The sequence below is a fragment of the Lissotriton helveticus genome, chromosome 4_1 (assembly GCF_964261635.1).
Source record: "Lissotriton helveticus chromosome 4_1, aLisHel1.1, whole genome shotgun sequence".
NCBI lineage: Eukaryota > Metazoa > Chordata > Amphibia > Caudata > Salamandridae > Lissotriton > Lissotriton helveticus.
In genome coordinates, this window is record NC_136063.1 from 1,504,047,278 (window position 1) to 1,504,074,109 (window position 26,832).

At 42.7% G+C, this 26,832-nt stretch overlaps 1 protein-coding gene across 1 annotated transcript in view; it reads left to right on the plus strand.

The window, feature by feature from the left end:
- Positions 1 to 26,832, plus strand: part of ABCA13 (ATP binding cassette subfamily A member 13) — a 2,470,580-nt gene that overhangs the window by 138,852 nt on the left and 2,304,896 nt on the right. The window contains exon 7 of the mRNA XM_078686273.1: positions 14,301 to 14,464. Coding sequence (XP_078542399.1) covers positions 14,301 to 14,464 — 164 coding nt within the window. The remainder of the gene's footprint in view (positions 1 to 14,300; positions 14,465 to 26,832) is intronic.

Genomic DNA, 26,832 nt, shown 5'->3' on the forward strand with positions numbered 1-26,832 from the left:
TTAACAGCGACAATCTCACCTTTTCCATAAAGTCCAAAATACATATATACACACATACAACAGTATATTACACACTAGGGGATACTCACAGTACTCTCATATTTTTCTAGAGGGTTTCCATAAAAACCATCTCTAAAACCTATTTTATATTTTCGCGGTGGCTCCGGGAGTTAGCAATGACGTTGGTAATCGCAATTCTCCGTCGGTCAAGTAGCGAAAACGGAAAGCAAAAGCAGGAATTCAAAAGCCACCACCACATTAAAAAATTATAGCTATATAATTCATTCTAACCATCACAGTATATAACACTGCATATTAATGATCCACTGATGTAACTTTTTAAATATTTCCACCAATATTCACAACAACGTTGATAGTCGCAATGTCCCCACGGCACAGGGGGCCGTGTTGGTGGTCGCATCGTCGTAGTGAATATCGCCCATGAATAAAAAATTCTATTTTGGGCACATAATTCGTGTTGCTAACACCCCCATTTCTCAACCATAGGGTTGGAGTATCTCCAACCTGACCCCTTATGTGGGCTTCACACAAACTTTCAGCCACAGGAACTGATCCAGATAGATACAATGGTGGCCGCAATTTCTTGTTCAGGTTGCGTCAAGCTAATCAGAGCATTCCTGTTGGCACTTGCATTCGCGATTCATCACAAAACCGCAGTGAATTATCCATGCTAGAGATATAACTATCATTTTAAACTTACATTTCTCAAAAACTACTGAATAGATTTACACCGACTTTTACCTTACAGCCAAATTTGGTGTAAGTCCACTCTGCAGTTTGGACTGAAGGTGCGGCTAAATTTCCCTAATGGAATTAACATTACAAACGCAACCTTAATTCGCACCCCAAATTCTCGGTCGCCACTGCACATATCAACCCCAAACCTTCTAAGACAATGGAACCCACTCTGACACTTATTTTGGAAAATTACATGAAGGTTGGTCAAACAACGCCAAAGTTTTAGCCAAGTCAAAAAAAGCTTTTTCTATGCAACCACGGTCCTATCTCTAACTATCTACTGGCAACCACCTAAAAACCTTAAAAATAAAAAAATAAAATCATAGGTTACATGGACGTTATAACTTGAAAATAATAATATTAATCAGCATTTATTAAGCGCATAGCTACCTTAAGGCATCCCAGTGCTGGAAACAGAACAGGAGAAGAGCTGAGAGATTATAGGGTAGGATTATAAAAATTACTACATTTTAAGACGTTTTCGAAAAGGGAGATTGTGCGACTCCGAACGAAGATGCAGGGGCAGGGCCAGGGTGTTCCAGAGTTTAGCTATATTGTAAGAAGAGGACCTTCCTCCACTTTTTGCTTTCTTAGTTTTGGGAATGACCTCTAATTTTTTATTAGCTGAGCGAAGGCATTTCCGAGGGCAGTAGAAGGAGATGAGGAACCGATTGAGTAATGGGCATCTACCCCATTGGGCTTTATGGGCTATACACATAGATTTGAATTTTATTCTTTCCAGAATTGTCAACCAGTGTAGGGTCTAGACCCGGCTTAGCCGACTGAGATTTAGGGACCCCGAGCAACAACCGCGCAGTGCAGTTTTGCGCGACTTGGAATTTTCTTATCCTCGATTTGGGGGCTCCCAAATAAAGAGAGTTGCATTATCCAAACGAGAGATGACCAGGGCCTGGACCAAGGTTCACCTTATCCCCATCAGAGGGAGAGGGAGAATTTTTCAAAGAAGTCTGAGAGTGCCAAAGCAGGCTCCTGCCCGTTTCACTGCTTGGTGGTCAAATTTAAAGTCAAGGAGAGGGGGCTCTATAAACCAAGGGGATAAAGCTCCCAATAACCATCAAGTTAAAAGAAAGGGTTTCCTTTGGTCAGGATCTATATAAAATCATTCATGCCTCAAATATAACCACACTCATATCTTCCAACAAGCACTATTTAACAATCCACTCAGAATGTCTCAAAGCTCTTATAAACAAATATATATTTTAATCATTAAAAAAACTGTCCACATATTCAGTTTACACCATAACAATGAATAAAAACAGATTAAAAAACACATAAGTCCCGAACACAATTCTTGGCAGAACACGATATCTGAAAAAGGAAAGTACCGTGGTGGGACGGGGAGCAGGGCGGGGCCACACGGGGTACCAAAGGTGAGTGCAAAATGCAATATTTAAAAGCCAAATTTGTGCCAAATATAGACAGTAAAATCAGGCTTACGTTAGAAGCTAAGAGTATACTGAGTCAATCTGTCTAGCCGCTGCGAGTCCGCTCCGCCATGAGGATTAAGTAGCCCTTCACCCGGAAGCTACTCCCTGAGCTCTGCCTCCGCCTTCTCTCACCCACTCCCTCCACACAAACGAAAGAACCGTGGTGGAACGGGGAGTGGGGCGAGCCAGACAGAGCACTAGAGGTGAGTGTAAAATGCAATAGTTAAAAGTCAAAGTTGTGCCAAATATAAACAATACAATCAGGGTTACGTTAGAAGCTAAAAGTAGACGGAGTCAAATGGAATTAAAAAATCGTATAAATTCACTGAATAAAACAAAGGTTACAGGGACATTACAGTGAGGATTCAGCATTTTAAAAACCTTAGAAATTCACAAAACAACAAAGGTTACAGGGGTGTTATAGTTAGGAAGTAGAATTAACAATACCATAGAAATTCTGTGAAAAAACCAAAGGTTACAGGGATGTTATATTTAGGCTTATATTTAATTCGTACAAAACCAGAGAAATTTAGCAGTTCTAAGTAGCTGAACTAACTATAACTTGCGCCCCTGCAATCCACTGCTTATGACCTTACATATGACATCACTGATTACATCACCAATGGTATCATCCACAAAATCTCTGACGTACCCACTCACACCCCCATATGACCTTTCACACACCCACTCCAACTTCCGTACTACCATTTTCAAAACCAATGACACACCCATACCAGTACTTACACACCCACTCTCTAATTCATAGGTCTACACACACATCTACTGACTCACCCATACAGCCACTCATACGCCAAACTGCTCACTGATACAGCCCCTGATATATCCGCTCATACAGCCACTCAAACCCTGTCAGTCACTTATAGAGCTACTCACACAAATGGTCACTCACCTAGAGAGTCACTCACACAGCCATTTACTCACCTTTACAGTTATACTCTCTCACTCACTTATTCATACAGATACTAACACATATCCACTCTCCTATACAGTCACTGACACAAGCACACATTCACCTATTCAGCCACTATCTCAATCCCTCACTCACACATACAGTCACTCATACACTCCAACACTCACCTACACTGCCTTTCACATATTCAGTTAATCACCCATACACCACTGACACATTCATTCACTCACCAGAACACTCATACACAGGCTCAGTCACCTATACAACCCCTCACCTACGCACTCACTAATCCATACAGCCACTTACTCCTACACTCACTCATTCATACAGGCAGTCACACACCTTCTCACCCAGCCACATAGGCACTCATACACCCAAACAGGTATTCAGACATCCAATCAATCACCCTTGCAGCTACTCACAAATCCACTAACCAACCCATATAGCCTCTTAGACATCATCTGACACACTGATACAAACATTATCAAAACCTAGTCACTCACCCATACATTCACAGAGATACCTAATCACTCACTTATACAGTCAGTCATGCACCCACTGAATCATCCATACAGGCACTCATACAGCCACAGATTCATCAACAGACATTTTTATATATATTTAACACTCATAAACTTTCTTAGAACACTCACAGTCACTGAATGATGTCATCGGTGATGTCATTTGAGATGTTACTAGTGATGTCACTGACCATGTCATGAGTGATGGTATATGTGAGGTCATAAGCAGGGCATTGCGGGGGCACATGTTATATTCATCACTAACTATAACTGCTGAATTTCTCTGGTTTTGTATGAGAGAAACATCGATCTAACTATAAGGTCCCTGTAACCTTTGTTTTTTTTCACTGAATTTCTCAGGTTTTTTTTTAATTCTATTTCCTAACTATAGCACCCCTGTAGCCTTTCTTTTTTCAGTGAATATATACACACACACACACACACACACCCACACACACTCCGTGTTACCACTGGTCCGTTCTCAAGATTGGTTTGTTGCTCTGATGGGTCCACCTCCTGGCCTTAATAGCCATTATGGCACAGGTCAGTGGGAGGATCAAGTGAGGGAAGGAAATGATGGGACAGCAGGGAGAGATACCTATTTATGAATACAACAATATAAGTAACATATATCTGCCTTTACTGAGCATAAACTAAACAAAGAAACTACAGTTGCTAAACTCTATCCCCTGTATCTGTAAAACAAAAGAACGATACCCATAGGTGTAGAGACGTCTCTAATGCTTAGGTTGTTAGTGTAGGAACACCCATTTCTTTGTTGTATCTGTGTTGTGGGAACATGGAGGAAAAAGTTATACAACATGTATTTCACTCACATACAACCAATGCTAAGAGACTGCAGTAATGGAGAACACATGCTATACTTTCTAACAGGAACCTACCCTTTTCAGACCCCCCAATGCCTCACAGGGATAGAGTGTAGACCTCTACCGCTCAGGGTTACCCCTGTTGAAAGAGAGCCAGAAAAGACAACAACAGCATGAATCTCCTCATGCAGTAAACCATATAACATCACGTAACAATGGCATTTAAAGTCTTGTCATGGATCATGGTTAATGTCACTTCGATTGCCAGAAACAAAATACGTTGAATACCAAACAAGGATGCAGGGGTAGGAGTTTAAATCAGGAAGCAAAGTTGTCAGCGTGACACAACTGAGTCACCGCTGTTTCAGGAAACATCCAGGTTCCAAACTGAATGTTTAAACCCCCTGCATCCTCTAGAGAAAAGTACAAAGGCGGCGGCAGGCAGGCACCCTCCTCTGCAAGAGCGCAATGGCGCTCCCCAACGGAGGAAGGAACCCACTACATTCAGTGACTGAAGCAACCGAACCCTCCCTCCGTATGACCGCAACGGCGCTCCCCAACGGAGGATGTCCAACGAGGAAACAAGGGATGAGGGAGAGTTGGTGCGAAGCACCCTTACCAGACCTCCCATGATGAACAGGACACCAGCAAAGCCTCCGGGTACGAAGAATTTCTGACGCTCATCATAGCGTCCCTTCCACTTTTATGGGCATTTCTCGCCCATGTACCTGGCACGTTTGGCATCATGGGACGTTTAGTCCTGAATGCGCTGGGCCACAAGAAAGCGGTGTGGAACCCTATCCCAAACAGAGCTTGCCGTGTTATTCAGGCCGCTGTAGCGTGCTCGAGGGGTTGTGCGCATAACACACAGTGAAATTGATATCATACCTGTGCACTCTTGAAGACATCATACAATTTACCTTTTGACCCATCCTTAGCTAAAGCCAATAAACAGTAGTTTAAAGTGCAAGTGTATGCACACAGGGCCTGATTACGATGGCCATCAGTCCAACCGTCACATTACAATGCAGGCGGTCGGGATGAAAGACCACCGCCTCCGACAGGATCATCTGATCCCAATGGGGCAGCGGTCAGAATTGCACTCCTGACAAGAGCCAGTGCCGAGGCAGGCCCTGCCGTCGGGATTACAATATCCCTTTATGACAGCCTTTTCATGGCGGTCCGACCACCATGAAAAGGCTGTAAGAAAGGGACTTTGGAGGCCCCAAAAAGGACCCCATCCTTTGTGGGACACTGTAAACTGGCCCAGGGGGACATGTAGTGACCCCAAACACATCCATGCACCGTGTGCCATACAACACATGGTGCTTGACGCACAGTGCATGGTTGTGCAAAAAGTGCTCAGCTTGTGCTGCAGCCCATGTCTGGGGCCTCAGCACAAGCCGTAGTGTAAATGAGTCCTTTCCGACTGCCATCACAGCAGTCATATCATAACTGGGTCGTTGGACCCCCTACTGCTTGATATGGAAAAAGAATTTTCCCACGCCAGTTGGTGCAACAGAGAAAAAGTGTTGTATTACGGAGGGGTAACATTTACAATTTCCACTCCAATCTGTCCAATAGTAGGGAAAGCGTTGGACTCAAGAGGGGTAACTTTTACTATTCCCACTCCAGTCTGTGCAACAGTGGGGGAAAGGTTGGACTCAAAAGGGGTAAAAACTCCTATTCCCTCTCCAGTTGGTGCAACAGTAGGGAGAGAGAGGGTAGTTCACTTCAAACAAATAAGATATTTTAACAATTTTATTAAATAACAATCAATATAACTATTTACATTTTAAAGTGTCTCTACATTTTAACAATAAATGGAACAAATTACATATTTATTGAAATGTGTATTAATTAATATAAAATAAAGAAATAATACGTATGCAATTTATTATACCACACTATATTCTCACAATCATAACACCCGACAAATAAAATGTATTCAAAATTAAAAAGCATAAAACAATTAGCTTACACGTAATAACACATTTTTCAATAAATGAACACATATTTTTTCATTTATTATAACTTAAATATGATAATTTCACAATTTAAATAATCGAACATTAATAATTAACAATCAATAAATAATTTCTTAAATATCATCCCTCCCAGCACCCCTAAAAACACAACAACCCTCACCTAAAATATATCTTAAACATTATAATAATTACACAATTTGCATATTTATCACTTAATTTATATTAGCTAACTATTAATAATAGTATTTAAAGAACTTCTCACCCTTTACCCTTACAAACCTATCAACCTGCACCTGAGATATAGCTTATAAAACATCTTAATTATACAATTTACATAAATATTATCAATTAACCAATTAATAATAATTACCTAATGATTAATTAATCATATTTAATTAATTTCCAACCCTTTACCCCAACACACCCAACAACCCGCACCAAGATAAAACTTGAAGAATATCTTAAATCCACAGTTTACATAATGATCAATTAATTAATTTAATTGAATTAACATTTATTATTTAAATTAATTACCTTTCCATCCTTTAGCTCAACAAACCCAACAACCTGCACCAAAAATATAAATAAAAATGCAATTAAATATACAATATACATAATGAATTATCATTTAAATAATAATTTTAAATTGCTTATTATTTAATTATAAATAAATTACTTCCCACCCTGTAGCCCTACAAACCCCAAAACCTGCACCTAAAACCTAATTCAAAAACAATAAATAATTCATAATAATACAAACTTAATTATTAATTAATTCTAATTAATTTACTTTTCACCCTGTACCCCTGAAAACCCCATAACCCACAACATTAATAATTCAAATAAACAATTAAATTGAATTTAAAACCAACTAAAATTTTGCAAAATATATAAAAAACATTAACAATAATTATGCAATTTATTGCATATAAAAGTAAAATATATAAAAAATAATAAAAAACTGATATTAGCAATGATATTTTTGCAAACAATATTAACAACATAGATATTTTTAACATTATTAACAACATACATATTTCTGTAAATCATATTAACAAAATATATATTTTGACATCGATTTGACTTTATTTATTTATTATATATTTACAGGTTTTATATAACGCTGGCTAGACCCAAGGGTGTCAGAGAGCTTTACAGGAATTTGAGGAGGAACAGCAATAAGACATTTGGTCAATGATATAGTATTCTGAACCATTAGAACAAAAAGGACAAGTTAATTATTACAAAGGGCTATAGACATAAAGATTACATAAAGCTTTAGAGAGTAACGAGTAAATTAGGCTTGGGAAGGGGAGTGAAGATTAAATAAGGGAAGGGGAAGTAGTATGTAAGGAGGGAGACTGAGGAAGGGGAGGGTAGAAGTAGACCTGGAGCAAATAGGCGGGGTTAGGGAGGGGAGCTAGGGGAGAAGGGCGGGTGTAGGATACAGGAGCAAAGTAAAGAGGGGGAATGGAGGGGTGAGATACAGGAGGCAATGAGCCATATTGGTCAATGATACAGCTTTCAGAACAATTAGAGCAAAAAGGATAAGTTAATTATTACAAAAGGGCTATTTACATAGAGATTACATAAAGCTTTAGCGAGTGAAGAGTAAGTTAGTCTTGGGAAGGAGAGTGAAGAGTAAATAGGGGAAGGGGAAGTAGCATAGATGGAGGGAGGCTAAGGAAGGGGAGGGTAGGAGAAGTTCTGGAACAGACAGGCGGGGAAGGGAGAGTAGCAAGGGGCGAAGGGAGGGAGTAGGATAAGGCATAGGTGGAGACAGGGCGGGGGGTTAGGGGCGAAGGGAGGAGGTAGCATCAGGGAGAAAAGTAACAAGTGGGAATGGAGGGGTGAGAGACAGGAGGGCAATGGAGGGGAACCATAAAAGTGGGAGGCAGAGTGGACGTCACAGACCGAGGTAGGGAATTATGGACCACAATATTTGATGAGAATGTGCAATTTGAGGTCTTTTTTTAAGCTGGAGTAGGAGTGATTACACCGGAGGTCTTTAGGGAGGGTATTCCAGATGGCTGGGGCGTTTCCAGAGAAGGAGCGAGATTGCATGGGTGTCTTATTTAACAGAGGAGGGACAAGAACAAGAGTGTTGGTGCTCCTCATCTGCCAGGAGCAGCCGGCTTTGTGGAGTTTATATGAGAGGTACAGTGGATGTTTTGATGAAGGGTTTTGTGTGTAATGCATGCAATCTTGTAGGAGGATATGCCTTCGTTGGGCAGCCATTTGAGGGCTTTAAGGGCAGGAGAGATGTGGTCAAAACATTTGTAGTCGGTGATGAGCCTAGCAGCTAGGTTGAGCACAGTTTTGAGTGGAGTTAGTTGGATTTTGGGTGTTCCAGACAGTGTACCGTTTACTTACCTTAGAAAATCAATATTCTTGTCAAGGATAATCCTGCATCACAATATTTGTGGACAACTATATTAAAAACTACATATTTCTGCATTTCGATATCTTTTACTCTGTATTTTGTCCATATAACCAATGTTTAGTGTACAGGTTTGTCATGTGAAATGCCAAAAACACTTTCCAACATTCTGTGCTTTCACAAAAACCTATTTATGGCATTTCATGACTTTAATTAAATATAACTTTTTATCTTTTTTTTACACCCTTTTTTGCTTTGGATACCCCCGTATTTTGACCTCTAACATATGTGAGGGTTGCTGACCAGGCCCCGCTCCAGGTACTGGGGTTTGAAAAGAAAGCTAGCTTTATTATAACGCTGCTATGACTCACACAAAAGTTTTGCGTAGTTGCACAAAGCTTAATTATAGTGTGCATCTAAAATATAACATTAACAGGCTATCCTAACATCTGTGGCAGTCTTTAGTAAAACACCATTCTCATTTCAGGCTGCTTTTGTATTTCATACCTAATCTCTTTCTTCACACCAAATCTCTTTTAGGACCTAGGAAGCCAGCAGTCATTACACCAAAGGCGGTACAAAAGGGGGTGGTGATGGACGGAGCATCTGAATCAATCAAACACTCACACTCAGTCAAAAGATCTGGGTTTGATCCATCACCGTTCTTTAGCCCACTCTGCCACCCTAGTTCAGACATGGCTATATGCAAATCAGTCTGACCCTGTGCCTCATGGGAACAGTCCAGCCCGAACTGCCAAGCCATGCCTTCCCTGGACCGGAAACAAGCTTCCGAGGACCGGTTTCTGGCATTCCAGCCGTCTTCAGCCCGGCTTGCTTGAATCCAGTGGCAAAGTGAGCAAGGGACTCACGTCTGAGCATACCCTGGCACACTTATGGCGGCCAAAAGTGGTACAAAAGGGGGTGGTGATGGACGGAGCATCTGAATCAATCAAACACTCACACTCAGTCAAAAGATCTGGGTTTGATCCATCACCGTTCTTTAGCCCACTCTGCCACCCTAGTTCAGACATGGCTATATGCAAATCAGTCTGACCCTGTGCCTCATGGGAACAGTCCAGCCCGAACTGCCAAGCCATGCCTTCCCTGGACCGGAAACAAGCTTCCGAGGACCGGTTTCTGGCATTCCAGCCGTCTTCAGCCCGGCTTGCTTGAATCCAGTGGCAAAGTGAGAAAGGGACTCACGTCTGAGCATACCCTGCCACACTTATGGCGGCCAAAAGTGGTACAAAAGGGGGTGGTGATGGATGGAGCATCTTAATCAATCAAACACTCACACTCAGTCAAAAGATCTGGGTTTGATCCATCACCGTTCATTAGCCCACTCTGCCACCCTAGTTCAGACATGGCTATATGCAAATCAGTCTGACCCTGTGCCTCATGGGAACAGTCCAGCCCGAACTGCCAAGCCATGCCTTCCCTGGACCAGAAACAAGCTTCCGAGGACCAGTTTCTGGCACTCCAGCCATCTTCAGCCCGGCTTGCTTGAATCCAGTGGCAAAGTGAGCAAGGGACTCACGTCTGAGCATACCCTGCCACACTTATGGCGGCCAAAAGTGGTACAAAAGGGGGTGGTGATGGACTGTTCCCATGAGGCACAGGGTCAGACTGATTTGCATATAGCCATGTCTGAACTGGGGTGGCAGAGTGGGCTAAAGAACGGTGATGGATTAAACCCAGATCTTTTGACTGAGTGTGAGTGTTTGATTGGTTTAGATGCTCCGTCCATCACCACCCCCTTTTGTACCACTTTTGGCCGCCATAAGTGTGGCAGGGTATGCTCCGACGTGAGTCCCTTGCTCACTTTGCCACTGGATTTAAGCAAGCCGGGCTGAAGACGGCTGTAATGCCAGACACCGGTCCTCGGAAGCTTGTTTCCGGTCCAGGGAAGACATGGCTTGGCAGTTCGGGCTGGACTGTTGTCTTGAGGCACAGGGTCAGACTGATTTGCATATAGCCATGTCTGAACTGGGGTGGCAGAGTGGGCTAAAGAACGGTGATGGATTAAACCCAGATCTTTTGACTGGGTGTGAGTGTTTGATTGGTTCAGATGCTCCGTCCATCACCACCCGCTTTTGTACCGCTTTTGGCCGCCATGAGTGTGGCAGGGTATGCTCAGACGTGAGTCCCTTGCTCACTTTGCCACTGGATTTAAGCAAGCCGGGCTGAAGACGGCTGTAATGCCAGAAACCGGTCCTCAGAAGCTTGTTTCCGGTCCAGGGAAGACATGGCTTGGAAGTTCGGGCTGGACTGTTCCCATGAGGCACAGGGTCAGACTGATTTGCATATAGCCATGTCTGAACTGGGGTGGTAGAGTGGGCTAAAGAACGGTGATGGATTAAACCCAGATCTTTTGACTGGGTGTGAGTGTTTGATTGGTTCAGATGCTCCGTCCATCACCACCCCCTTTTGTACCGCTTTTGGCCGCCATAAGTGTGGCAGGGTATGCTCAGACGTGAGTCCCTTGCTCACTTTGCCACTGGATTTAAGCAAGCCGGGCTGAAGACGGCTGTAATGCCAGAAACCGGTCCTCGGAAGCTTGTTTCCGGTCCAGGGAAGACATGGCTTGGCAGTTCGGGCTGGACTGTTCCCATGAGGCACAGGGTCAGACTGATTTGCATATAGCCATGTCTGAACTGGGGTGGCAGAGTGGGCTAAAGAACGGTGATGGATTAAACCCAGATCTTTTGACTGGGTGTGAGTGTTTGATTGGTTCAGATGCTCCGTCCATCACCACCCCCTTTTGTACCGCTTTTGGCCGCCATAAGTGTGGCAGGGTATGCTCAGACATGAGTCCCTTGCTCACTTTGCCACTGGATTTAAGCAAGCCGGCTGAAGACGGCTGTAATGCCAGAAACCGGTCCTCGGAAGCTTGTTTCCGGTCCAGGGAAGACATGGCTTGGCAGTTCGGGCTGGACTGTTCCCATGAGACAGAGGGTCAGACTGATTTGCATATAGCCATGTCTGAACTGGGGTGGCAGAGTGGGCTAAAGAACGGTGATGGATTAAACCCAGATCTTTTGACTGGGTGTGAGTCTTTGATTGGTTTAGATGCTCTGTCCATCACCACCCCCTTTTGTACCGATTACACCAAAGGCAGCCTTCACAATAGACTAACAAATGGTGGGAAGGAGAACCTAGTCCAGGATTTTCAGGTGACATCTCATTGTGGTCTTCTGCAGTGCCATGTGCCCTTGACAATGGGGGTGCTTACTGAAATCTGTAGAACTAATCCCAGCATTAGAGCTTTCAAAGATTTTGACTTAGAGGTGGAGATTTCCTTTGATCCTGGTGGGAATAATTGATCTGGACTTAAAGGGAAATCAGAGGGTGACATGAGTAGAAAAGGCATAAGTTATATTTTTTACTTGTGTAAAAGGATTTCAGTGCAAGTTCATGTGAGAAAGCATATCCTTGGCACTTATTCTGAGTCACTTTGATGCAGGTCTTGGAATGAGAAAACGGTGAGAATGTTAGTTTGGTTTACTTACTGGTCATTGCCCATCACAGACTGGTTCTAGCCTTTAAATCTTACAGCTTAACCTACTACCAGGAGAGAGATGATTAGAATGAAAGAATAAAAGACTGTCTTCTGTCTCGCTAGCTGTGTTAAAAGATTCCTTTCTGTCTGACCATCCAGAGATCCCTCTCCAGCTATGCCTTGGATATCTGAGGCTGAAAGGCTCTTGTAAGATTTAATGGTCCTAGCTTCTCTAGCATTCCTAAGGAAAGACATCTTCAGGTCATGCATGTGAAGCATGCGTCCTTCCTGTGGAACAACTCACTTGTAGCTTGGTCTTGGAAACAGAGGGAGCTCTAGTGGCCTGGAAGAAAGCATTTTGGACTACTTGCCCCTTGGCATTTTTTACCACCTACTTCTGCGGGTTATCTTAACAGTGCCTAAGGAATATTGAGGTGCCTCTGAATAAAAGTGGCCAGTGCTACATAGAAATTCCAGTTGTTAATGAGCTATTCCAGTGCCCCGGGAACTGGAATTGTTAAGAGTCTTTTTGCAACTAATGAGCTGTTGTCTAAGGACCCTTTTCCGAAACTGTGGAGATGTAAAGGAATACAGAGCCAAAGTCACAAATGTATTTCTCAGAGTTGAGGTTTAAAATACAATATTTAAGGAGAGCCAGTATGAGATGTTAATTCTTCCTGAAAATGACAAAAAAGACACAGCTATCTTTATTTATTCATTTCATTTTTCCCACTCTGAGCTTTTTACGATGAAGGACACATTTACAGTGAGACAGTTTAGCTGATGTATCCAGTCCTGTGAAATCTGTCTTGGCTACAGATTCCAGCCTTGACATGTTGAATATTTCCAACCTCAAAAGTATGTGTAGTCATAACTTGCATAATTAGCTGGAGTGTAATAATGTGACATTCCAGCAAAGTTATACAATTTACTCAGAATTACATGGGGCGTAACCCAGTATCTATTGCTATTTTCTTGGCGTAAAATGCACTCTCACTTTCAAAATAGACCTGAGGGTGCATTCTGTGCAAACAAAATGGATCTAAATGCAACGGAACGCGAACAGCAGTAGCCAACAGCCACTTTTGCTTTTTACAGTCATTGTTCCTGTGGTAGGATTTCTGTGCCAATTTACTCATAATTACGTGAGCAGGCGTAATTGCATTATTTCTGGTAATTTTGCATCAAGAGAATAACACTAAATTACCAAAATTACTCCAGTTACTGTGGAGTAACTAGAATTTTGCCTAGGCTTACTCAAAACTTTTTTCAAAGTCTGAAAGTAATTGATTTTTTCTGGCATGAACTACTAACTTTTGACCCATTGCACTCCAACGAATCGTTGACTGCAAAACGTTCCTGAGACCTAGTCTACCACACTCCAAAGGTTAAGATTGGGGTTTCACTTTACCAATGATTTCAGGGACACAGTTATATTTTTTTTATTATTCCTTATTTGCACACCACATTGTCTTTGTGTTTATTTCCTTTTTATGCATTGAAATCTTTGCTTTTTCCTATTTTCTCTGGATAGCTTTTTCCATCTTAACTGGATTTGTTGTTGCACATGTAAGAAAGCAGTGCTGCTCGAAAGAGGCTACCCATGGTGTACTTGAAACCAGGTTACCATCAGAACACCCACATTTCCTACTTGGAAAATCAAATTTGCCGCTTTGGTCCACATCCATAAAGCACAAACAGGTGTCAGTCTTCCACATCCATGTGGGAGAACATTGTGTTATACAATTATTTTCAATCAGTTCTTTCTCCTCTGTGTATTTGTTTTAGCATGAATGTATTGGCTATCTGTCTATATGTAGTTTTGTCTTTTATGCAATTGATGCTCTAATTCAGGAGGTAAACAAAGACTATGGAGAATGAGCAGATGCATTGATGTATACAAATTCCTTCATTTTATAGCTCTGTTCTGTTGTCTTATCCTGACAGGTATTTTTCAAGTGGAATAGTAGTAGTATGATGCAAATAATGTTCCAGGAGATTGAAAAGATCTTGCATAATTCATCAGAAGACAGCTTAGTTGGGAAGCTGGTTTCAGTCTTAAACCACATCATTCAAATTCCGAAAGGACTTTTTGAAGACTCTCATGATTTGTAAGTCACCTTAATCATTTACAAAAAAGGTTAATTAACTTTTATTTGCAAGCCAATTTGAAATGTTTCTGTTGTTCATTTTTGTGAGGGCAGGGTTTTAAAGTAATCTAACTTCCAGAATTCATATTATGTCTAGAACCCACAGTTATGTAGGTGTAATGAGAAAAAGAGATCCTCAACAGCAAAGAAACATTTATAAAGGCATGGCATCATTCAAAATATATTTGCATTTAGACATTGTGTGTATCTTAAAACATACATTTTTGGATCACAGATTTTGAATTATGGAATTGTGCAAACATGGGTGTTTAAAAATCAAGCACTCCAATATTTGCAGGGGATGTGGCAAGCTGTATCTCCAATTTTATTGAAACATCGGAATACTTGGAGCCCAACCAAGCCGGTTTCCGCCAGGCGCACTCAACTGAAGCTGTGATTCTCGCAGTCCTGGACACTATGAGGTCTAATGCCGACAGGGGTATACATCAGGCCTTGGTGCTCCTGGACCTGTCGGCGGCGTTCGACACGGTGGATCATACCATCTTATTACACCATGTGGAACAGGCTGGTCTGCAAGGCGAGGCTCTCAGTTGGGTGAAATCCTTCCTGAGCAATCGTACTCAGGCAGTCAAACTCGGGAACTTTACCGCGCCCAAATTGTTCACCACCTGTGGTGTCCCGCAAGGTTCGTCATTGTCCCCCCTCCTGTTCAATTTATATCTCAAACCCCTTTTACATTCTTTAAAGAACAGGAAGGTAACTATCTACAACTACGCTGACGACCTGCAGTTAATTTTCCCACTGGACTCTAATGACTCTGTCTCGGAATTCCAGGCCACCATGCTGCACATTCAACGGTGGATGGAGTGTAACCATCTAAAACTCAACCCAGGGAAGACTGAGTTAGTACTCCCGGGCAAAAGTTCGATGAGCTGGGGCCCCCACTACTGGCCGTCAACAATGGGATCTCCTCCCTCCCCTTCTCTCTTGGTGAAAAGCCTCGGGCTCACCATCAACTCTGATCTCTCTCTCAAAGGCCAGGTGGGAGCTGTGATTTCCTCCAGCTTCCATCAACTGCGCAAAATCAGAAAAATCGCTCATTTGCTCACCCACTCTGCGATCATTCAAGTGGTACTCGCCATGGTCTTGTCCCGATTAGACTTTTCTGACTCTATTTATTTAGGTCTCCCCTTGTTTTTGTCTAAACGCTTACAAATTGTGCAAAACCAAGCGGCTAGACTGATCTTCAAACACCGCAATGGGAGATCGGCGAAACCACTGCTGACTGCTCTCCACTGGTTACCCATAGCCCAACGGGTAATATTTAAAGTAGGATGCCTGGCTTTTAAGGCTCTTCACGGGAAAAGCCCCATGTTTATCAACAATCTAATTGTCAAGCATGCGCCTACCCGTAATCTTCGTTCTGCCCACCTGTCCCTCCTCACCCTACCCTTTTTCAAACGGAAGCGTCAGGGTGGGTGCCGATTTGCTTTTCTTGCCCCAAAGGTGTGGAACACTTTTCCTCTGACGCTCAGGAGATGTACTAATCTTATGGAGTTTCGGAGAGCCTTGAAGACCTGGCTATTCAAGCAAGCTTCTGCATAGGTTAACTGCTTTTCAATTTTCCTCACTGTCAGCGCCATGAAACCCCTGGGTGCCCGTGCGCTTAAAAAGTTTAGAATAACATAACATAACATAACATGAAGGGGATGGATCTCTTCACCAGATTTTTTTCCTGGTGGAGGAAAAATGTTTGGTGTGACAGTGCCTATTTCTGCTTTACGTAATCCAGCATACCATCTGCTACATGGATAATCTGTTTGATGATGGGTGGATTAGCATGTGGTGCAATTGATGAAGTGGAATTTGTAGTGTTTGCTGGGGTGGGAAGTAAGGTTGATTTAATACAACAGGGTGTAGGCAGCACCTTAACTCGTCAGTTTCCTGACTTGTTATGGCAAAACCACTGTTATCATATTAGGCAACCTAAATTCTATCGTATTTTAGGATTGTTCTTGGAATGTTTTTTTAATGTGCATTGTTTAATTATTTAACTATAAAGTTTAATGAATTGTAATATTTCTGCATAGTATGTGCAGAGATAGCACCAGAGAATTAGGCCTATATGCTCTCAGTGTACGGGGCGTGTGTCTGTTTTGCTTGGATGCAGTTTTGGGTTTGACTATCATATGGAGTATGTTTATAAAGAGCCTTGGTGTTTTTGTATCCATCATGACGAAAATATGACGTTACAACGCATGCAATTACAATGCATGCTTTTACAACGCAGTCTTTACATCGCAACTACCATTACCTCGCATACCATTACAACGCATTTTTTAAAACTACCATTAAAACGCACTCTATTACAATGCATACCATTACAACGCATTCCATTACAATGCATAATACTTTTGTGGCAACAGTAGGGTAAGTGTTGGATAGTGTACGGGTACAAATTGTTATTCCCACTCCAGTGCGTGCAAAAGTAAGGTAAGTGTTGGATAGTGTAGGGGTGAAAATTACTAATTGTTGCATAGTGTAGGGGTAAAAATTACTATTCCCACTCCAGTGAGTGCAACAGTAGGGAAAGTGTTGGATAGTTTAGGGGAAAAATTACTATTCCCATGTACCCCACAACCCATACCCACTCTAATACAAAAAAAATCTAATTACTTACCTTATAATTAGGCTTTCCTGTTTTAGGTTCTATTTTTGGTAAATTCAGGTGGTGTTTTTTCAGTGTTTTCAAGTGATTTCAATATGTTTAAAAAACAGTGTTTATCAGTGGTTACACATTTTCACGCCATTAAAAACAACAGAAACAGTGTTTTTCCGGTGTTTATAGAACATTTTGCTTTTAATATTGCTTGCTTTCTCCAGTGATAGTGCATGGTATATAGACAGTGTAGGCACAGTGTAAATGAGGTCCAAATACATTTTTATAAATCAAACTTATCGTAGTACACCATACAATACTTCTTCAGTGAGTCTTTGGTCATGCACACTTGCTCCTTGCTTCCCATGTAAACTTTTATCTGTGAAAAAGCCCTCTTAACATTGGCACTTGAGATAGGCAATGCCAAAATAGCCTTTATACAATTTGCTAACTCTGGCCACTGACAAAGCTTTCCATGCCAATACTGGTGCACCTGAAGATTGTGATTCGCTGCTAAACGTTCTGCAACATATGTGTTGAACTGGATGCATATGCCCTCAGAGTTATTGAAGCGGTCACAAATGAGGCAGCACTTTTGAAACTCCGGAGAAAACTTCCCTTATGGAAGGGATATATAACTTATGCAGAGTACCACAGTGAGGCCTTATTGACTTCAAATGCCATGGTTGGTGAAGAGTTATTTCTCATACATTGTAAAATAAAAGTTCCTGAATTGCTCCTCAACATTTCTTTGCCTATCAAGTGGCAAGCACTCTAACATGGAATATGTTACGGTGCCAAAGTCACTAAAAGTGTCACCCAGCCTACTCTCAAGGAGATGTTTACATCTACACCAATTATGCTGAACACTTGGTAGACAAGGGTGTTTTCAAACTCTAATTCTTTTATTATGTCCATTATAGCAGTCATTCTTTCCTGTAAAAATATAAGAATGCAGTAGAGTGTACTTTTTCTCAAATCACTATCAATATGTGACCAAAGATCCTCACATATCATCACTGAGCAAAGGTTCTGTAAACGGTTGCCACATGGATAATATAGCATTCATGGCCTCTAGGACTGAGAACCACCATCGAAGTGACACAGTTGGGATGACTCTTTCGTTGATGCCATACAAAGCACAAAATAATAATTATTTGTGTTTTAGTTCCGTGCATAACAAACCAGTGCACCAGAATGGATTAAAAATTCAATAGAATTCTTCATTAACTCTGTAGATTGTAAAGATGTTTTCCGCATACCATCTAACAAGTGGCAAGGATCTCTTACATGGAAGCACTTTAGCTCAGGTATCGATTTTGACAGGTCATCACACAACGTTTTCATATACATAGCTGAATCACTGCAAATACAAACAAAATCACTCCAATCTTTGTTGAACTTGGTAAAACTTTTTGCAGCAGCATTAAAAGTGACACTGCATTCCATGTTTTCCAAAAGTCTGTTGTCATGTTTTCACCAGTATTCCAGATGCTTTGTGACTGCACATTTTTTGCATATACCTGTCACTGTATCTTGCTTTGAATGTTGAAAGCCTGGGGTGTTTGGCAATTCACCGATATCAATAATGACTCACTAGAAAAGGGGGCTTATGTATCAAGGGTTTTTACCCATTCTCTGTGGGTAAATGTGATGGTACGTACTGGGAAAGATTTTTATGAAACCTATATTTTTCCTATGAGTTAAAGACTCAAACGTAGCCAAAAAATCAAATATTATTTTGATATTTCCTCATTCTCTACAGTTTATAAAATAAATAAACAACATGCTTCTAACCCCTCTATCTTTGGACCAAAGACCACAAAACTGAAAAATAGAAGAAAAAACAATATTTTTGTGAATGAAAATGACTCTTTAACTCTCCTTTTCCTTTCTTTGAATGGCATTTAGTTTGTGGTTGTGCAGGATTTTTTTTCTGTGTTTATATGTTTACACTGGTGTGGCCAATTTTCGTTCCGGTGGGGTTTTATCAATTATTATAGGGTTAAACCTAAAACCGGACAGCCTATTTATGATGCATTATAATGGCATGCGTTGTAATGGTATGCGTTGAAATGGCATGCATTGTAGTGACATGTGTTGTAATGGCATGCATTGTAATGGCATGTGATGTAAAGGCAGTTGTGTTTTAACAGTTGCCTTGTAAAGTTAGCTCGATTTAATGACTGCGTTGTAATGGATGTTTCCCATCATGACTGCCTGCCTTATATACTAGCCTGAATGTTTGGCAGATTGAGCGTACAAAAGGCCAACTTTTTTAAAAGTGTGCTTGTCTGTCAAACATGCTTAAGGAGACTGGAGTGTGTGCTAAACATGTGTAAGGTATCTGGAGTGAGTGCATGTGCATTGATGGAGTCTGTGTATATAGAATAGGAGTGTGTGTTTTGCGTCTATATGACATTGTAAAGTTTGTCTGTCTGTCATGTGTGTGAAGCATGTTGTGAGAAAGTGCCTCTGTTGCATGGTTATCCCCCACTTTTTGTCTGGTTTTGATGTGGTTTCAAATGTAGTGCACAGGGTCTTTGCCAATCAGGTCCCCTGTGCCAGTGCTCCTTTCCTAAAACAAACTCCCAATAGTGGGCATCTTGCCTCCTGTGGTTGCGGGAGTCAAGATGGCCACACTGTTATTGAGGTTCTGACGGCAGGGCTCACAATCCTCTAACAATCTGTGGACTCATCGGACTCATCGCCCAACTGACCCCAACAACGACAGCATCTTGTGGGGTAACCGGAGAGGAACCTACTGGCATACAGCAGTACTGTGCTGCGGGACTACTGCGCCAAAATTGTGACATTGGTATTCCCCTGCGTAGCGGCCTCAAGGGTGCACAAAATGGCGGCATGTCCTAACTGCGGTGCTTAAAAGTGAGGACTGGAACATGGCACTGCAGAGGTTGCCACAGAGCAGAGCTGCGAAGGACGGTGTCAGCGCTAAAGGATAGATTCTCCCGGAAAACTGCTTGGCAGATCTTCAACAGCTCTCCTGATAATTGTGTGCATTGAGGGCATTGTGTGCATTGCTGGCAGTGTGTGCATTGTTGGGCTGGGCAAGTCGGGTCGGAGAGCGGGTGCACCCTGCTTTACCTTGGTGCGGGCGAGACCGGGTGAGCCTGTGACCACGATCCATGCGAGAGAAGTGCAGATGTTCGGACCGGGCATAGCTGCTCTGTGTCTTGCGGGCTGCCGCGTCGTGGGTCTACATGGCACCAGGAGCGGAGCTGAGTGACACTTGCCTGGTCGCTTGTAGGCAGATCCTGGGAGGCTGGGTGCTATCATCATGAGGGTGTGCGCGCTGGGGGGCCGGGGGCGGTGGGCGGAGCACATTAGCGGCCTTTTCTCTCAGAGGACGGGGAGAGCAAGTACGTGGCTGTCCCTTGTGCCCCAAGTGTGCTGGGAGATCGATACAGCGGGGAGCAGCGCAGCAGTGTGAGAGGTCCTCAGGGATCACTGTAGAGTGCCAGGCAGAGCGGTAACATGAAAGTGGACTATAAGGTGAGCACCGGGGGCGATTGAAGGACTGCTCCTTGTGCAAATATATGGTACACTTGTTAGGGCTGCACTGTGGTCTGCAGGTGCACTGCTCATTAATACTGTCTGAAAGCGCTGGATACTCTCTGAAGACAGGAATTTAGCAATATCAGTGGTACTCAATTGGGCCTGCTGAGGAGTGGAAAACAGAAAAGCAGACGTTGGTCACAAGGTAGGGTGAAGAAGTGCGTTCAGCCGTGAAGCAGGACGGGCCCTGCACACTCTCTACTGGGGCGAGGACCGTAGACCAGTGGATTAAGAGGACAAGTACACAACTGCTGTTCTGATTGTCTGGGCCATTTCCTGTGCTACACTTACCTCCATACACCACATCATGGGCAAGACTGATAACGAACATCCTTAGTAATTGTTTGAATCGTGTTGCTCGAGTCGACCTGCGGGCACCCATTCTGACACGGAGTTAGAGCAGGCTCAGCCACAATCCTCCACGCTGGAGGTCACGTTACAGGCTATGCAACAGAGCCTAGAAGCCATTGATGAAAAAATAGTCAACCTATCCCTCGATGAACAAAATGGCAGCCGCGTTGGATAAGCAGGGGGAGAGGCTCTCAGCAGCAGAGCAACTCATATCAGCTGTGGAGGATGAATTTCATTCTACGGCGGGGAATTGCCAGGATATGGAGACATTGATGACTGATGATGACTGGGTTAAACACTATTAGTTCTGAGCATCATCCTCTGGCACCCAAAAACGTAATATGAAAACATCTGGATTGCTGATGTGCAGCGTACTATGAACTTCTGTGAATTGAGAAAAATACTTCGAATTACAAACTGTGTGATTCATGTCGTTCTGGAATGCCCTGTGCTAGGCTTTTACCTTTGAAATGAGGCAAACTCATGGCCACAGAGAGAAAACAGTCTGTTCCCCAATACTGATGGTGTCTGTTCCCATGTTGTACTCTTTTCTTTGTCTACTTCCTTTGCTCCTATCCCCTCTCCCCTGAATCTCTCCCTTTGCCTGCTACACCACCTAGCCCCCTATCCTTTGTGACCTTTGACTAAGCACTCCTTCTCCCCTGTTGGGGAAAGATCCAATATTTATACTCTGGAGTCTCAGCGAACCTGCTGAGAGAGTCCACAGCGCCAAGGGAGTCACCCACAGTTGAGGTATGGTATGACACCCCTTGCCAAAGCACTCCCTCTCCCCTTACAGAAATCAAAAATCCACTTCTCAGGGGTTCGACTGATACTTAGTGCTTTAGAAACTCACAAAGAAGAACTTGACACAGAAGCTGGAATATAAAAGTACATTTTTATTAACCTCAAATGACTGAGATTACGTCACACAGAAGCCTTAGCAACTGAATGAGGCAGTCTGCCAGAATGGTCTTACTTCACGTCTTATATACTCTTTATCCTGCCCCAGGCATGTAAGGGAGTTGTACCAATTACATTCCTAAACAAATGGAAAATCTGGAGAGTCAGCAGGTGAGTAGCCTTTGGGGTTTTAGCAGGATATGGGCAAAACATTATATTTACGTAGTTCACAAAGGTTAATCTGATTTAAATGGCACTTCAGGGCATGGCATGATTACATGTACAGTGAATGTCCCAAATTCAACCTCCAAAAGCCGGACAAACCTATAATTGAAAGCATAACCCATGTAATGAAGAAACATAAAAAGAAACAGTAACAGATGATGAACAAGATAAGATATGTGCAAGGAAACTAAAAGTTAACGATGTCCTGAACATTGATTGGCAATCTCAGACAAAGATCGATCAGGGAAATTGGCTTTGCGAGGTCAGTTTCTTACAGTTCATTTCAGAGTCAAAAAGAAACCTTAGTTAATGTATACATGAACTAAGAAGGCCAGGCCACTTTATTCGCCAGGCTACCTTCACAGGCCTACGTGAGGGCAACACAAAATGGTAGCACAATATAAAATGGAGTCAGTCTCGAGAATTACAGAACCTCAGACCCTCCTTTTGCCATTAGGTAGGCAATAACCTAAACTCATGTTAATCTGAATCTAGGTCCATATCAATCTTCATTAGGTCTTCTAAGTGTTGCTGTAGCATCATCCTATTAATCTCTACTGCTCTCGGGACAGGTCTCCGAACACACATAGTAGCACAAAGACTCACCTCTGGTGGACCATTTTTGGATGGTACAGGCGGAGCCACTTCCTCTTCCATGGCAATTCAGTCAAATGAGAACTTAATTAACATTTACTTTATACAATTGCACTGGAATCGCTTGTGCAACTGTGCCCAAAGTCCGTTCAAAGCCTCTCTGGCAGGCTTCTATCGTCCATCAAATCTGCTTCCATTGTCTTCTTCCGCATTGGGCCTCTCGATTCAGGCCTCTTCATGAAAATAGTACTGCTTAGTTGGAGTGCCCTCCTGACAAACATCCACAGCTCACTCGAAAGTCTCAATGTCTCAAGGCAGTGCACCAATAGCTTTCCTCTGCGGCAGGCACTACAGATACCATGCTCTTCGGTGGTCATGGGTGCAGATCACATCGTGCAGACCCAAGTACTATTAATCGAGAAAGAGCAACAGAATTTCACGCTTAGCAACACTTTCAGGCTCCAACACTCACTATTCAGTGTCAGAGGACGCTCGGGCCACTGTTTCATGGGTACCACAAATGTAGTGCCTTTTGCCAACCGTAGATCCTCCGGTGCACTGCCATTCCGTTGGAGCAAAGGAAAAGGGGGGTGGCCAAAACTCAGGCCAAGGGGTCAGGGGACCGCGCGCTGTCAGAGGTTACTAGCACATGACAGGTAGAAAACTGAATCTCCAACCAGCCCTGCCATCAACAGCAGGGATCCTTCTCTTTTGCTCTTTTACACTGAAAATCATGTTCTGCGTTGAACAGGCCTCCTTCTTCTCTGGAGTCCACCGCCGTCTAATGAAGCACGCATGATGCTCTGGAGATGCAGTTGATGAAGCACCGGCAATCGCTGTCCATCTTTGTTACTTTCTGGGTGCTGGGACTGTAGGGCCAAGACGTCTGCCATTCATCTGCAGCTGTCACTGATGGGAATTAGGCTTATCAGCGTTCTGCAGGTCATGACTCGATCCCGCAGAACCTAGTGACGTAGGAAATGTAACACAGTTGTTAGTTTCCTTCAATTCAGTACAAAAACTGTTCAGTGTTTTAACAAGGGGACTGCAAGCAAGTGGCCTGCATTCTTCAAAGGAATGGCCATACGCCATGGGACTATTGTGATCTAAAATACACTGTCATTCTCATAGAATACAAAGACAAAGGCAGTAGGCAAAACAGTGCCTCTAGCCTCTTCAATTGGGTTTCCATGTGAGAGCATATCCTCTACCATCTAAGGGTAGATAGCTACATGGGAATTCTATCTGAATGGATGTCCTCGCACGTAGTGGCATCGTCTAATGGGGTAAACACATTTTTTTTCTCTAAATGATTACATATAGGTGTTCCTAAATTCCTTATCTAGAACACATCAAAAAGGGAAACGTATGAAACAACTTATCAGAGGCATACAGATACCTCCCTTTAACAATGATGTATTAGGTGCATGATGCAATACAGGCTAATGATCAAAATGTGGGAACAAAAGACAAGGACTAGAGATTCCTAGTATTTCCACTATTTAAAACCCATCTGATCCCACCAACATTCAAAACAGCAGGAACAAAAAGGTAAAAACCAAATAAAATAGGCATTGTAATTATGCCATGTTTGAAGAAATAAACGTAAGGTATCTCCTATTGAGTTGGAAAACTTGTCTCACGATAGTATCAAGTCAGTTAACCAGTCCATCACTACCCTGACAGTCAGACTGGAAAACATCAAAGTAGGTCTGAAGAAAATTCTTGAAAACCAGTCTGGTCATACAAAAGGGAATTATACATAATATGGGGGTCCCTGGTACATCACTGCAGTCTGGAAGTATGAACCTGAACAATACACCAATATTATTAATAAATGGGCTGACTAGTAAAAGGAATATGGAAAAGGGAAAATGGGATTAGGACACAGCTAAAATCCCCAATAACTAGACACAATGCAACATTGATCAAGGGGAGAAGCGGCAAAATAAAAATTTATGGGAAGAACAAGAAATTACTCGGGTGATAGTCAAGTTTGTGACATAATCCCAAGAGTATGGGTGATGCACAAAAGTCAAAATAGTACACAAATTTTAACTCTATCGCTGGCCCCTACACCTTATACGGTAATCTCAGCTAATGTTCCAGTTCCTTTTTCAGGGAAAAAATGAAGCTTGGTTCCCTTTGAGGAACAAAGCCATACACTATTTAGGAAACAGAAAATGATTAACTAATGCAATATAGAAATTAGGTCACCTTGTACAAGAGTCACAAATCTATAATTTCATCCTTAGGTCCAATCAAGGAAACATAAATCTAGGGCTGCCTGTTCCTTACGGGAAGGGGCAGTAACGTGACTAATTGCAGGTGACACACTTTGATCCTGTATATCTCTTTTATTTTTCTTCAATACTATTATGGCCAAATTTGACATACACTGGTGAAGTGTTGTCTGTCTTGTTCACAGCATGAAAATATCATATCTGTGAAATTTAGTGTCAGAGCAAATTCACCCAACTGTTGTGCAGCGATATACATCGTCATGTAGAACCCTTTCCAACACAGGTGAACTTGTAATAGTATCAAAAGCAGCAACATAAAACAAAAACATGCATAAAATAAAAAACGCACATATAAAGCCATCAGATATACGTGCTGTATACCAAGCACAAAAAGCATAGACAAATTACAATAGCACATGTAAATGAGCGGTGATGCACGCACTTCATGCACTGTGAACCTGCAGCCCAAAACCCAATATTCGGGCCTGCTTAATTTGTCAGGCTTAAAATCAAAATTACACCAAAATTACACTTTCTTTTACTTTCCCTCCTTTTGACAGCAGATCACCAGTTAGTGGAGATCAGCTGTCAAATACAACTTACTGTGTCGCTTCTGACACACAGGACCAGCAGGAACTATTCATAAAGGATAAAATGCAAAAACATGAGAAACGCACAAACATTTCTTTTGAAAGAAGTCTTCAACGTCTACATGAGTCCCCTCGCCTCCATCGCACGTCAACACAACCTCAACATCATCTCCTACGCCGACGACACCCAGCTAATCCTTTCCCTCACCAAAGACCCCAACACCGCCAAAAACAACCTTCACGAAGGTATGAAAGAAGTAGCCGAATGGATGAAACAGAGCCGCTTAAAACTCAACTCAGACAAAACGGAGGTGCTCATCCTAGGATCCTCCCCCTCAGCTTGGGACGACTCCTGGTGGCCTTCCGCTTTGGGATCAGCGCCCACACCCACAGACCATGCACGTAACCTTGGCTTCATTCTAGACTCCTCTCTCAATGTCCAGACAAGTCAACGCCGTATCGTCCTCCTGCTTCAACGTCCTTCGCATTCTCAAAAAGATCTTCCGCTGGATCCCCCTCGAAACAAGAAAGACTGTCACCCATGCACTGGTCACGAGTCGACTGGACTATGGCAACACACTCTACGCCGGAATTACAACAAAATTGCAGGAAAAAGCTCCAGCACATCCAAAACGCATCAGCGAGACTCATATTAGACATCCCGCGCCAAGAGCACATCACCGGTCACTTAAAAAACCTCCACTGGCTTCCCGTCAACAAAAGAATTACTTTCCGCCTTCTTACCCACGCACACAAGGCCCTTTATAATCTAGGACCCGAATGCCTCAACACCCGACTGTCCTTCTACTATCCCACCCGCCAACTAAGATCATCCAATCAAGCCCTCGCCGCAGTCCCGCGCATCCGAAGAACCACCATGGGTGGCAGATCCTTCTCCTTCCTGGCTGCCAAGACCTGGAACTCACTCCCCACCCACCTTCGCCTCACTCAGAATCACATCTCCTTCAGAAAAGAACTGAAAACATGGCTATTCGATAAACAGTGAACCCCTCCCTCTAGCGCCTTGAGACCCTCTGGGTGAGCAGTGCGCTTTATAAATGCCTGAACTTGAACTTGAACTTGAACATGATAAAAACACATCTGTTTTCAACATACTGCTGACACTGCACATAATACACAAAATCTCAACTGTAACCAACCATCTTTTGTAAACATGCTAAACCACCTTAATTTTAACTTTCCAAAAGTAAAACTCATTCACAGACA